Genomic DNA, 15,367 nt, shown 5'->3' on the forward strand with positions numbered 1-15,367 from the left:
TAAGAGACTGTCTTAAAGTGACAGAGCTTACAATGACAGAGCTTACAAGAAAAGGAACTAACAATAGCAGAGAATTTCAAACAGGGGTTTTTATAAAAGATGGAGGTTACTATGCTTTAGCACCCTGACTGGGAATCAAATCATGACCTCCTGGTTCATAGGTTTATGTTCAACCACAGAGACACACTGATTGGGCACAATCCACTTATTTATTCAAATTTCCCCAGATTGACATGCAGTCATTTGTGTGCACATGTGTATATTAAGTTCTATATGGTTTTATCACATGTATAGGTTTGCCTGTGACCACAATCAAAATATTGACCTATGATTTTTTAAAAAATCCTCACCCAAGGGTATGTTTTTATGGATTTTTAGAGAGAGAGGAAGGGAAAGAGAGAGAGAAAAACATCTATGTAGAAGAGAAACCGTGATCGGTTGCCTCCCATACATGATCTGACATAGGATCAAACCAACAACCTGAGTGTATGGGGAGGGTACTCTAACCAACTGAGCTACCTGGCCGGGGCAGTTGGCCTATGGGTTTTAAAAACACTTTATGATTTAGTATTAAAGTTGAAAAAAAAATAATGTAGAGGCTATTGTGTAAGGCAGTTATTTTTTTTGAAAAATATTTTCTACAAATTTTAAATAAATTTTGTCTCATTTTTCCTACAGCTTTAGTATTTATATGTGAAAAAAAGCATCTAACATTTACTTTAAATGTGATCTGTGGCTAGATAAGAAACCACTATCCTCAGATCACTCTCTTTTCTTGAGAAATTTTAATTAGTCCTTTCCAAATTGGCTGAAGTAAGACATGCTTCAAAAATATGAAATAGCATGTAATTGCCACTTAAAGAGGTGAATGTGTCGCCAAAACTGGTTTGGCTCAGTGATAGAGCGTCGGTCTGGGGACTGAAAGGTCCCAGGTTCGATTCCGGTCAAGGGCATGTACATTGGTTGCAGGCACATCCCCAGTAGCGGGTGTGCAGGAAGCAGCTGGTCGATGTTTCTCTCTCATCGACATTTCTAGCTCTCTATCTCTCTCCCTTCCTCTCTGTAAAAAATCAATAAAATATATTAAAAAAAAAAAAAAAAAAAAAAAGAGGTGAATGTGTCACTGGTGGTACTAATAGCATTTAGGTACTTATGCCAAGCACTAACTCATTACGTATTCAAGGTTACAACTGTCTGAAACAATAACTTACCTAACCCTACGGTTTTTCTGTAGCTGTACAGACGACCTGATAAGTACCATCAAGTGAGCATTTGTGGAACCTAGACTTTCTAGACACAAGCACAATTCCTGTCCTTAGAACACAGCCCCAGGGAGATAAGATGGACATGCCTGCAATAACAAGGAATAGGATGTGACAGAATTTAGTCAGTGTTGAGTATAAATTCTGCAGCTGTTCACTGTTCAGAGAAGGGAAGGAGTGAAAGTTGTGTGTGTATGTGGAGGGATGGGGGGTGGGGGGGTGGGGAGGGGAGACAAGAAAGGAAGGCCCTAGTAGGGAAATGAGCTTGGGCAGGACCCAGCATGGGGGAAGGTAGGAAGCCGAACAATGAGCTTATCCCAGTTTCAGATGAATCACAAATACTAAGGAAGACTGAGAACACATGTGGAATTATTCCTTGTAATTTTATATGTTTGTCTTGTATCCTGTGCAGAGCTGAGCACTCTGAAATTACTCTGATTTAGACTTTTAAGCAATAATTCTGCTGGAAAGCAGATTTGTCACTTAGGCCCTTCACATTGTATCATTGTCCTCCCTTTCTTTTCAGTTCAAGCTGTGGTTACATTGTAAATGAAGCATCCAGCATTTGTACAACTTGCAATAAAGATTCTTCGAAGTTTAAATCCGTTTTTCTCAGCTTTGATATGCTAATTGATCTTACTGACCACACTGGTACCCTCCATTCCTGTAGTCTCACAGGAAGTGTTGCTGAGGAGACTTTGGGCTGCACGGTAAATAGCAAAAAGAAACCATGTTTGGAAATATGTCCAAATTGGATTTTCTTCCTCCAAAATATAGGTTATTTTGGTGAACATTTGATAGCAATTAATTTATTAATAAAGAGGTCTGTGAAAAATCAATCTTGATTTAAATATACATTGCTTTCTTTAATGAACAAGTAATTACATATTGTATATTAAAATCATAGCTAATATTATTAGGAATAATGACAGAGCCCTGGACCATAGTGGAGAATAAACAAGACATTTATATAGTCAAATAACAATGGGTAAAACAACACATTGAAGATGTCAATCAGTTATGAAGTAGCTCTTCCAGAAGGAGAGTTTGGCGATATTTCACACACTCAGCTGTAGAAAGTCAGCCACGAATGTTCCCCATCATAGGACAGCAGCAGCAGATACTTAGAGATTAGAGTGTTCACTTGATGATAAGCACTTGTTTCTTATTATTAAAACCAGCTCCTGAAGTTTACCATTAAACCTCAGTTCCAAGTGATCTCCAGTTTGTCAAGGGGAGTTTTCTGTGCTAACCCACCCAATTAGCTTCAGAGATTCAATTTAGAGCAGATATCTGGCCTTATCTCATCCATCAAAAGAATTGAGCTGTAATTATGTGAATAAAATTCCACTTTTAGTGAGAAAATTGATGTTTCTCCTTGTTAAGATGAGTTATCTATATAAACTTTGGAAATACTTGTTTATTTTTTAAATCAGGTAAATGAGTTTCTTGCAATGACGGATGAACAGAAAACAGCATTAAAGTGGCAATTTCTTTTGGAAAGAAGCAAGATTTATTTAAAAGTTAGTATATTTTACAGTATTATGTTATTCTATATATTTAAACCAAAGAAAATCCTAGAGTTTGACCAAATAAATAAGGAATTTTTTTATTTTAATGAATCCCAATTCCCAGATGTGCAGAAGGATTTGACTACTGTAGAAACAATGGAAGTAATCAGTTTTTTCATAGAGCATAAAGTAGTTACAAATGACACCAAATAAATAGATCAACAAAGAAAATACCCAGTAATGTTAACTCCAAGACTAGGCACCTGGCTTTAGGGTTAAGATGGGTCTGTCCCACCCACAAAACCCACGTGGCAATCTCCTCACTTGAGTGAGCGGGCTGTAAGAGCAGATGGTTAAATGCTTAGGTGCTGGGATGAGACAGACTCAAGTAAGAATTCCAATTCCACATTCCTCAGCCTGTGTGACCCTGGGGAGGTGAACTTCCGTAAGCCTCTAAAATTCTGTAATCCTAAAACTCAGATCAGACTCCTGCAGCACCAATAACACTACAGTGTTGGAGGTTCATAGAATCTTTGTTTTAAAGATGTAAAGGGAAGTGAGCCAAATTCCCCTTGTTTTGCAAATGCGGAAAATAGCACCAAGAAATGTCGCCACTAGCCCGAAGTCACAGGAGAGACAGGGCTACTGCCTACGTTATTACTCTCCTCCCATCATTCGCAAATGTTTTCTCCTTTACACTCTTAAGGGTTTTGAAGCTCTTGTTTGAGTTAAATCTGTTTGTGTTTACTGTACTAGAACTTAACATTAAGAAAAATGTAAAACAGCCGAAACCAGTTTGGCTCAATGGATAGAGCGAACTGAAGGGTCCCAGGTTCGATTCCGGTCAAGGGCATGTACATTGGTTGCGGGCACATCCCCAGGAAAGGCTGTGCAGGAGGCAGCTGGTTGATGTTTCTCTTTCATCGATGTTTCTAGCTCTCTATCCCTTTCCCTTTCTCTCTGTGAAAAATCAATAAAATATATTTTTTTAAAAAGAAAAGAAAAAAAAAAGTAAAACATATTCATGAGCATGCATTTCATTATCTGTAGTGATATCATCGCATGTCATGTAACCTCAAGAAAACTACAGAGCATTCTGATGAAAGAATGAGAATAAAAAAGGAAAATAGCTTCTAAGTATTATTTAGAAAAATAGTTGTGATCTCATGGATACCCTGAAATAGTCTTTGAGAATACTGCATCACTTCATCTCAGCCTCATAAGCAGGTTTTTACATGTTCTAGTGTCTTTCTTCCCTTGTGGCCTCAACTCTATCTGAATTAGGTTTCAGACATGGAGTCACCAATGTCTCACCAATATGTCTAGGACCTTGGCTCAAGGATTCTTCATTACTAGACTGAAGGGAGGAAATTACAGTAATATACTGTATCTCTCCCACTATTTGATATAAATACTGACCATTAGTAGATATAACTACTGCCTATTCCCAAATCAGAATATACTCAGATCCTTGACCAACTTTATTTTTCCTCCAAATAGGAGATATCACTTGCTAATGAATTTTATAAATTTAAATACATGGCAACTTATTTATAATTTTCCACACTTGATTCAAATATAACAACTAATTGCTTCAAGCAAAGGGAGATGCTGTACCTTTCCAAAGACTATGTTAAAAAGTTGTTTAAGTCAGATTTACAAAAAATTTAAGCAGATAAAATGACTATATCACAAAATGTAGTAAAGATTATGAGAATAAAATACAATTTCATTTGTTATAAATAAGTTAAAATAGAACATTGAATTTTAAAAATAAGAAATTACATTGCTCTGCTATATATGATAAAAACGTATTCTATATATGTTGAAGACTATATATTTATCATATTTTAATTAAAAAACAATGACTAAATGGTTAATTTGGAGGGATTTCAAAGTGAGGTATTTATTGTACTTTCTAAAATTAAATCTTTATTGTTAAAAGTATTACATATGTCCCCCTCCCCCCATTGAATCTTTCTAGCCTGCCCCCACCCTCACCCCTGGTCTTCACCACCCTACTGTCTGTGTCCATGGGTTGTGCATATATGCATACAAGTTCTTTGGTTGATCTCTTCCCACCCACCCACTGCCTTCCCTCTGAGATCCTACAGTCTGTTCTCTGACTAGCTTATTTTTCTTAGCATAATACTCTCCAGGTCCCTCCATGCTGTCTCAAAGGGTAAAAGAGCCTTCTTTTTTACTGCTGCGTAGTACTCCATTGTGTAAATGTACCACAGCTTTTTTATCCACTCATCTACTGATGGGCACTTGGGCTATTTCCAGATCTTAGCATTTTAAATTGTGCTGCTATGAACATTGGGGTGCATACATTCTTTCTGATTGTGTTTCTGATTTCTTAGGATATACTGGTATTTCTAGAAGTGGGAGTTCCATATTTAATTTTTTAAGGAAACTCCATACTGTTTTCCATAATGGCTGCACTAGTCTGCATTCTTACTAGCAATGTACTAGGGTTCCCTTTTCTCTACAACCTTGCCAACACTTGTCATTTGTTGATTTGTTGATGGTAGCCATTCTGACAGGTGTGAGGTGATACCTCATTGTCATTTTAATTTGCATCTCTGATCTCTGATGATCAGTGATTCTGAGTATTTTTTCATATGTCTCTTGGCCATCTGTATGTCTGCTTTAGAGAAGTCTCTGTTTAGGTCCTTTACACATTTTTAAATTGTCTTCCTTTTGTTAAGTTGTATGAGTGCCTATATATTTTGGATATTAAACCTTTATCAGATGTATCCTTGCCAAATATGTTCTCCTATACAGTGGGCTCCCTTTTCATTTTGTTGATGGTTTCTTTTGCTGTGCAGAATGTTTTATTTTTATGTAGTCAACATTTGTTTATTTTCTCCTTAGTTTCCTCTGCCCTAGAACATATATCCATAAACATATTATCTGATATTTGGCTGCCTATGATTTCTTCTAGGATTTTTATAGTTTCACGACTTACATTTAAATCTTTTATCTATTTTTAGTTTATTCTTCTGTATGGTGTAAGTTGTGGTCTAATTTCATTTTTTTTGCATGTATCTGTCCAATTTTTCCAACACCACTAATTGAAGAGACTGCCTTGACTACATAGTATGTTCTTGCCTCCTTTGCAAATATTAATTGAGCATAAATGCTTGGGTCAATTCCTGGAGTCTCTGTTGTGTTCCATTGATCTATATGCCTGTTCTTGTGCCAGTACAAGGCTGTTTTGATTACAGTGGCTTTGTAGTATAACTTGAAATCTGCTGTTGTGATCCCTCCAACTTTGTTCTTCTTTCTCAAAATTGCAGCAGCTATTTGGGACCTTTTTTGGTTTTGTATAAATTTTTGGAGTATTTGTTCTACATCTGTGAAATATGCTATTGGTATTTTAATAGGGGTTGCATTGAATCTGTAGATGCTTTGGGTAGTATGGACATTTTAATGATGTTATTTCTACCAATCCATGAACACTGTATATTATTCCACCAGTTAGTATCTTTCTCTATCTCTTTTTTTTCAATGCCCTGTAGTTTTCTGAGTACAAGTCTTTTACCTCTTTGGTTAGTTTATTCCTAAGTATCTTAATTTTTTGTTGTTGTTGTTGCAATGATAAATGCGATTGTTTGTTTAGTTTCTCTTTCTGAGAATTCATTATTTTAATGTATAAAATGCCATTGATTTTGGGGTGTTGGTTTGGTATCCTGCTACACTGCCAAATTCATTTATCAAATCTAGTAGTTTTCTTGGTAGAGTCTTTAGGGTTTTCTGTGTACAATATCATGTCATTTGCAAATAATGGAGAATTTTACTTCTTTTCAATTTTGATGCCTTTTATTTCTTCTTCTGTGGCTAGGACTTCCGGTATTATGTTGACTAAGAGTGGTGAAAGGAGACACCCCTGTCTTGTTCCTGTTGTTAGGGGAAATGGTTTTAGTTTTTCCCTTTGAATACGATGTTTACTGTCAGTTTGTCATATATGGCCTTTATTATGTTGATCCTTCTATTCCCACATTGCTGAGAGTTTTTATTAAAAATGGGTGTTGGGCCATTACCGGTTTGGTTCAGTGGATAGAGTGTTGGCCTGTTGGTCCCAGGTTTGATTATGGTCAAGGGCATGTACCTTGGTTGTGGGCACATCCCCAGTAGGGGGTGTGCAGGAGGCAGCTGATCAGTATTTCTCTCTCATTGATGTTTCTAACTCTCTTTCCCTCTCTCTTCCTCCCCATATATATATATATATATATATATATATATATATATATATATATATATACACACACACACACACACACACACAAACACACACACACACACACACACACACACACACACACACATATATATATATATATATATATATATATATACACACACACACACACATATATATATATATATATGCGCCTAGTCTTGTCAAATGCTTTTTCTGTATCTATTGATATGTTCATGTGATTTTTGTTTTTCATTTTCTTTATGTGATGTATCACATTTATTCATTTGTGAATATTGTACCAACCTTGCATTCCTGGAACAAATATCACTTGGACATGTATATGATCTTTTAATATATTGCTGGATCCAACTTGCTAATATTTTGTTAAAGATTTTAGCATCCCTGATCATTAGGGATATTGGCCTGTAATTCTCTTTATTTGTAGTGTCTTTATTTGGTTTTGGAATTAGTATAATGCTGGCCTCATAAAAAGAGCCTGAAAGTGTTCCTTCCTCTTGGGTTTTTCGGAATAGTTTGAGGAGGATAGGTGTTACCCTGTTTCCCCGAAAATAAGACAGTATCTTATATTAATTTTTGCTCCCAAATATGTGCTAGGTCTTATTTTCAGGGGATGTCTTATTTTTCCATGAGGAAAAATACGGTACACATTTATTGTTAAATGAAAATAAAGGAAATTTATTACCTGTATAAATTTATTACCATACGGTAGTATGGTAGTTGTCAACACAAACCAGACAAACTGTGAATCCTATAGTATCAAGAATTTACTCACTTATTCAATGACAATCATGTCATCATCTTCTGGAACATCATTATAACAATCCAATTCCTGAATTTCCTGTTGAATTTCTTGTGACTCCATTTCTTTCAGAATCAGTGGATCAAATCTCTCATGTTTAGCCTAGTGGGGGCCTTATTTTCAGGGGGATGCCTTATATTTCACTCAGAAGGAAACCTGTAAGTAGGTCTTATTTTTGGAGGATGTCTTATTTTTTGGGAAACATGGTAGTTCTTTTTTGAAGAACCAGGGCTTTTGTTTGTTGGGAGTTTATTTTTTATTTTTTATTACTGCTTTCTATTTCATCAGTTGTTATTGGCCTATTCTGGTTTTCTGATTCTTCCTGATTTAGTTTTGGGAGATTGTATTTTTTCTGGGAATTTGTCCATTTCATCTTCATTATCCAGCTTATTGGCATATAGTTACTCTTAGTATTTTCTTACAATCCTTTGTATTTCTGTGATGTCAGTTGTTACTTCTCTGTTCTTGTCCTGATTTTATTTATTTGGGTTCTCTTTCTTTGTTTCTTGATGAGTCTGGATAACAGTTTATCAATCTTATCTATCTTTTCAAAGAACCAGCTCTTGGTTTACTGAATTTTTTCCCCTCTCTATGTCATTTATTTCTCCTCTAACCTTTATTATTTCTTTCCACTTTCTCTGGGCTTTTCTTGTTCTTTTTCTAATTCTTTAAGTTATAGGTGATAGGTCCTCCCTTTCTCCAGTTGATGGACAGATGTAAACCCCACCTGCGGCCAGACATTCCTGAGCTCTGAACCACCAATCAGTACCTGCCAAATACCCTAAGCCCCCATTCCTAAGTCCCTAGGTCCCTAATTAATCAGTGTGTGCTGAGTGCCCTAAGCCCCGCCCTCTATCCTTAAAGGTGCTTGTACGCCCCTCGCTTGCTCTCTTCCGCTCCTCTCCGTGGAAGCAGTAGGCAGGGGTACCCTTCCCTCCAATACAGCCTGTGTGTCCTGCCATCCTGGTCTTCGGTCTACCTTCTCTATTTAATCCATCAATAGGGTTAAATAATTTATTATTAATTTTCTTGCTTTTTTGGGGTAGACCTGTAGTGCTATGAACTTCTCTTTCAGGACTCTTTGCTGTGTCCCAGAGATTAGGGATTGTTGTGTATTCGTTGTTTTTTTTCCAGGGAAATTTTTTATTTCTTTCTTGATCTAATTGGTAACTCATTTAATTGTTTAATAACATGGCATTTAGCCTCTATTTGAATGTTTTTAGTGTTTTTTATTTATTTGTTTGTTTTTTAATCCTTACACAAGGTTATTTTTTCCATTGATTTTTAGAGAGAGTAGAAGAGAGAGGGAGAGACAGAGAGAAACACCAATATGGGAGAGACACATCAATTGGTTGTCTCAAACATGCCTCTGACCAGGGCTGGGAGCCTACAACTGAGGTATATGCTCTTGACCAGAATCAAACTGGGAACCCTTCAGTCCACAGACCATCGCTCTATCCACTGAACCAAACTAGCTAGGGCTTGAGTGTTTTTACTGTAGTTGATTTCTTTTTTCCTCTCTCTCTCTCTCTCTCTCTCTCTCTCTCTCTCTCTCTCTCTCTCTCTCTCACATATTTTTATTGATTTCTGAGAGGAAAAGACAGGGAGAGAGAGATAGAAACATCAATGATCAGAGAGAATCATTAATTGGCTGCCTTCTGCATGCCCCACGCTGGAGATTGAGCCATACCCCAGGCATGTGCCCTTGACCTAAATCAAACTTGGGACCCTTCAGTGCCCAGGCCAACTCTCCAACCACTGAGTCGCACTGGCCAGGGTTGTGCCCACTTATCTTTACTGCCCATATCAAAGTATTTCACAATTTTTCCTGATATTATTAATTTTTCCTATTAACCTTTGAAATTAAAATGGGCTAGCTCATGTGTCCTTCCACTCTATATTAAATAAAATGTTGGTAAAAGTGCTTTGTTAATTGTAAAAATTAAGACATCATTATTAGTAAACGTCATCATATTCCTATAGTCTATAACAGATTATGTTACTACTCCAAGTTAATGTCGATCACAACTGGTAGCTTAGACATATTTTAAGCCGTATTTTTTGTGTGTTGGATTTGAAATCACAAGTTTCCTACCAAAGAGAAATGTCATTAAAAAAAAATGACATGTATTTGAACAAAAGCCAGATGTGTAATTTCTCTACTGAACTCTGCCTGAGACTTGAACTCTTTTATCTTAGAACTTTAATTGACATGTTAACAGCTGTAAGCAAAACTCATTGCGGTTCTCTATTGCATTCTCTGTTGGTAATTGGTTTTCAACTTTATATACACAGAGGAATTTAATACTAACTTTCTCTCTTTTCTCCCTACAGGTTTTTTTGTCAGACAGAGCAAGGGGTAGATTGAGAATTAGTGTGATCTCATGTAAGCTTGCAGATCCTGTTGAGGCAAGTAGGAACTTGTCTGGACAAGGAAATATTTAAACCAGGTATCATTATAAACTCTGAAAAATAATATGAGTTTTAACTCCCTTAATGTGAAAAATGAGTTGAAAATTGTGGATGAAATTGTACTTTGTTCAAATGTGATAAAAATGTTTCTATAAATTGTTGTTTCCTCCTGGAGTTGGTTTGGGGGTAAATCTTAAATATCTATCTCACCTGAGCTCATTCTTAGAAGGCCATTTCTACCGGCTTGGCCTTCTCTCTTCCCAAGTTAAAAGATGTTTGCATGAGTAATAAACAAATTTAATCATTCCCTCAGATTGATTTCTTTTCTTAAGCCCATTTCCTCCTTATTTTATTTCCCTGAGAAAGATCAGAGCCTCTAAAAACAACTTACCTAGAGTTTGCCAATGGCTCAGTCTGCTTTCCTGGAGCTGCAAGGGCCCAAATGAGGGGCCCAGGAGGGTCAGCAGAAGTCTGTGAGCAATGTTGTGCAACTGCTTGAAACACCATGGAGCTTTGCAAGTCCCCTGCCTGCTCTGATGATACATTGTATTGTAGCTACTCAATGCTTGTGAAGGAAGGGTTGACATGAGATTAAATCAACTGTGGGGAGACTAACTTAAAAAGTTATATGAGCTGAAACTGGTTTGGCTCAGTGGATAGAGCGTCATCCTGCAAACTGAAAGGCCCCAGGTTTGATTCCGTCAAGGGCATATAACTTGGTTGCGGGCACATCCCCAGTAGGGGGTGTGCAGAGGCAGCTCATGGATGATTCTCTCTCATCAATGTTTCTAACTCTCTCTCCCTATCTCTTCCTCTCTGTAAAAAATCAATAAAATATATATATTTTAAAGTTATATGAGTGATGCCTTGTCCTAGGAACTTAGAAGGGCAGAAGACCTACTTGGATAGAAGGACAATGATAGAAGGACAACAGCCTCCCTCTGCCTCAGTCATCCTGGTAGGAGCCCCAAGGCGCTCTCCTCAGCATCATACCATGCTGAGTTGCTTCAGGGCACAGACCCACCAACATGGTTAGCATTGACCTACAGTCTGGAAGGTCTGGCCAACATTTTTGGGTCTGGCACTTCAAAAGACTACATTTCACCCACCATAGGAGTGAGAAAAAAAGGAAAAAAGTATATGAAACTCTTTTATAAAGTTGGTTTTGGGAAATAAACTTTCCTTGTCAGTAATGTTTTGTCTGTCTTTTATCATAGGCAGCCCTAGAGTTGACCGCTAGTGTGCCAAATTATGGTAATAAGTAAAGTAATGAAGGATTTGACCTGGTTGTGCAAACAGCAAGTGAGCCCAATGAGTCTCCTTTCTTTCTCCCTTGGGTTGTGAAACGGGTGTGTTAAGCAAGGCGAATCAGGAGGGTAGACAGGGAAGGAAAGAGGGAAAGTGGTGGAGGGTCAAGGACAATGCCCTGCCCATAGGGAAGAGAGAGGCAGGGTGTCAGGTTGGGAAGGAGAGAGAAGTGAAGTCATCCACTGGCAGCCACATTCAAATCTTTTGTTAGTTAAGCAAGAGTAGGTGTTCCAGAGCACAGGAGATGAGGAAGGATGCGTGGCCCAGATGGTGCCAGGAGCTGCTGTGCCATGCCTCCTGGTGCCCTGACCTCTAGCAGTAGGTCCCAAAGTACCAATGCTTGGGCCAAGAGTGCCTCAACCAACTATCTGGGCTCCTATAGTTCATGGACCTCAGTTGCTCTGGCTCTTTTACTATTTGGCTATAACTGTATAATACAGGTCTTTAATACAGGCATTCTTGAAGTAGATGCATATGCAGCAACCAGTGTTCTGCAACCATAGAGCCCTAGCAGGGTGGCAGAGGGCTGACTGACCTCCTCACTGCTACTTTGGTGGCTTCTCAGTGTGACATTTATTTTTATTTTTTTAATCATTATTGTTCAGATTGTTACAGTTGTTTCTCTCCCCACCACCACCACCACCATAGCTCCCCTACACACACACACACACACACACACACACACACACACACACATACAGACTGTTGTCATCCATAGGTATATGATTTTTGTCTAGTCTCTTCTCATGCCCCCTACACCCCCTTCCTCCTGAGAATTGTCAGTCCATCCCCTTTCTATGCCCCTGATTCTGTTATATTCACCATATTCTGTTCATCAGATTTTTTATTCACTTGATTTTTTGATTGACTTGATAGATATTTGTTGTTCATAATTTTTATCTTTACCTTCCTCCTCCTCCTCCTCTTCTTCTTTTTAACTTAATAAATCTTTATTGTTCAAATTATTACAATTGTTTCTCCTTTTTCTCCCCATAGCTCCGCTCCACCCAGTTCCCACCCCACCCTCTACCCTTACCTCCCCCCACTGTCCTCATCCATAGGTGTACGGTTTTTGTCCAGTCTCTTTCCGCACCTCCCACACTCCTTTCCCCTTGAGAATTATGACCCTGATTCTATTATATTCACCAGTTTATTCTGTTCATCAGATTTTTAATTCATTTGATTTTTTGATTCACTTGTTGATAGAAATGTATTTGCTGTACATAATTTTTATCTTTACCTTTTCTTCTTCCTCTTCTTAAATAATACCTTTCAGCATTTCATATAATACTGGTTTGGTTGTGATGAACTCCTTTAGCTTTTTATCTGTGAAGCTCTTTATCTGACCTTCAATTCTGAATGATAGCTTTGCTGGGTAATCTTGATTGTAAGTTCTTGCTATTCATCACTTTGATATTTCTCGCCACTCCCTTCTGGCCTGCATAGTTTCTGTTGAGAAATCAGCTGACAGTCATATGGGTACTCCCTTGTATGTAACTGTTTTTCTCCTGCTGCTTTCAAGATTCTGTCTTTTGCCCCTGCCCGCCACAGCTCCTCCAAGTCTCTGAGTTTCCATGTGCCTTTTTCTCTACCTGATAGTCCAGATTCCCCCATATAAACCTGGGTCCACAGGGTCTTGCCCAGAACTGGGGTTCAGTGCAGTCAGAACTGGGGTTCAGTGCAGTCGGGAGTTTCCTTCTCCCTCCCACCAGAGAAAACCAGCCAGGCACTCAGCTGCCCTTCCTCTCTACACACGTCTCCATACCCCTGCCCTTTGCAGCTCCTCTGATTCTCCATGAGCTTTTCTCTTTCCTTCTAGTTGTAGAATTTCCACTTAGCCAGCTTTCCTGTGGTTCTGGATGATGTCAGTTATGTCTTTTAGTTGTAATTTTGAAACTGTTGTGCAAGGGAGTTTAGGTGCTTACCAATGCTGCCATCCTGGTTTCTCTATCCCAATTAGCTCACTTTTAAAACATAGAGGCCATCAAGAATGCAAGTGTTGCTATGGGTTCAAAAGAAACAATGATCACAGGTAATTAAAGAGGTAGAAAAAAACCAGTTGATTTGAATAAATGGAAAGCAGTTAGCCAGTTTGGAGTCAGTGACATATGAACAAGTAAAGTTACTACATGCTGACTTGAAAGACACTCCTGGAATGAGTGCTGAATGTGATTCATTTAAGGTTAGTAATAGGTAGTTGAGTAAATTTAAGAAAAGAAGTGTTCATTTAGACATGTACTGTATGTAAGAAAGGTTAAAAAAAGGAATCATTTGGAGGTCTGCAAAGGATTATTCAATTTATATTATTTCTAGTGAGAAAAAACAATTCAGTTTTTGAACAAATTGCTTGCCTCTTTTTCTTAATATTTTTTTATTGATTTTTTTACAGAGAAGAAGGGAGAGGAATAGTTAGAAATATCAATCAGCTGCCTCCTGTACACCCCCTACTGGGGATTTGCTCGCAACCAAGGTATATGCCCTTGACCGGAATCAAACCTGGGACCTTTCAATCCACAGGCCAATGCTCCATCCACTGAGCCAAACAGATAGGGCAACAAATTGCTTCTCAAACAGCCTTCTGGATGAATTAAGTTAGAGAACTAATACACATACACACACACACACACACACACACACACACACACACAGGGTGAGGCAAAGTTGGTTTAGTTGTTCGTATGGGAAATATACAATAATTTTTTAAAATATATTTTATTGATTTTTTACAGAGAGGAAGGGAGAGAGATAGAGAGCTAGAAACATCAATGAGAGAGAAACATCGACCAGCTGCCTCTTGCACACCCCCTAACGGGGATGTGCCCACAACCAAGGTACGTGCCCTTGACCGGAATCGAACCTGGGACCTTTCAGTCCGCAGATCAACGCTCTACCACTGAGCCAAACCGGTTTCGGTGGAAATATACAATAATTAATAATAATAAAACAAAAATAGTTTTGTGTACTCACAACTGTAGGTCTACTTTTGCCCACTCCATATATGTGTGTGTATACTATTACATATGTACACACACACATCCTATACAATAAAAGGCTAATATGCAAATTTTCCCTTGACCAGGAATTCAACTAGGGGGTGGCGTCTCGGCCAGGGTTCCATGGGCCAACCAAGCATGGGCCTCCCCACCCGCTCTGGCCCTGTCTCTGATCAGCTCTCCCTCCACTCCTCCACCCCCTGCTCCCCCTCACATTGGGGGCAGGTCCAGCTGGCCAACTTCCTGTGGCCCCTCCCCCAGCCAGTGGCTGATGTACCCTGATCAGGAGGGCCAGCCAGACCCCACCCATGCACGAATTCATGCATAGGGCTTCTATCCTATGTATACACACACACATATGTGTGTGTGTGTGTGTGTGTGTGTGTGTGTGTATATATATATATATATATATATATATATATAAATAATATATATCGATATATAGACTTACAACTTTTTATTAGGTTTAAATTTATGCAAAATAAAGTTAGGGGGAAAATGTACCTTCTAGGTGCTAGAATTATTGATTTTATCAATATCAGAATTTGTGGGAATTGGTGAGTCTCTGTTTTTATTCTTGCAGCCAAGGACTTTGTGTGTGACACCTGCAATGCTGTTATCAGCTGTCTGTGACAAAGCTAATGAATCGCTGTGATGAACAATGACCTCAGGGGCAGTGTACATTTTCTGGGTGCTGGCTTATGCCAACTAAGGGAGCTATATGTGAACATGGCTCCAGCCTCATATCTTTAGTTTGCTTTCAAGTCTGAGTTTGGTAGAATTGTCTCAGCTGAACCTTGTATCTGCTAACTGGACTACTATACTTTTAATATGAGCATACCCTTGATTCAGCT

At 38.4% G+C, this 15,367-nt stretch overlaps 1 protein-coding gene across 4 annotated transcripts in view; it reads left to right on the forward strand.

Annotated features, from left to right (window-relative positions):
• MEIOB (meiosis specific with OB-fold) overlaps positions 1 to 10,515 on the forward strand; it is a 36,799-nt gene extending 26,284 nt beyond the window's left edge. For 3 of the 4 annotated variants that reach the window (XM_036410615.2, XM_036410616.2, XM_036410617.2), the window contains 3 exons: positions 1,789 to 1,972; positions 2,699 to 2,785; positions 10,135 to 10,515. In XM_036410615.2, the coding sequence (XP_036266508.1) occupies positions 1,789 to 1,972; positions 2,699 to 2,785; positions 10,135 to 10,245 (382 nt within the window). In that variant the 3' untranslated portion in view covers positions 10,246 to 10,515. The remainder of the gene's footprint in view (positions 1 to 1,788; positions 1,973 to 2,698; positions 2,786 to 10,134) is intronic. The other variant, XM_036410618.2, reaches the window with a different exon arrangement.
• Positions 10,516 to 15,367: the final 4,852 nt, after the last annotated feature.

The sequence above is a fragment of the Pipistrellus kuhlii genome, unplaced genomic scaffold, assembly GCF_014108245.1.
Source record: "Pipistrellus kuhlii isolate mPipKuh1 unplaced genomic scaffold, mPipKuh1.p scaffold_m20_p_4, whole genome shotgun sequence".
In the NCBI taxonomy this organism is placed as follows: Eukaryota; Metazoa; Chordata; class Mammalia; order Chiroptera; family Vespertilionidae; genus Pipistrellus; species Pipistrellus kuhlii.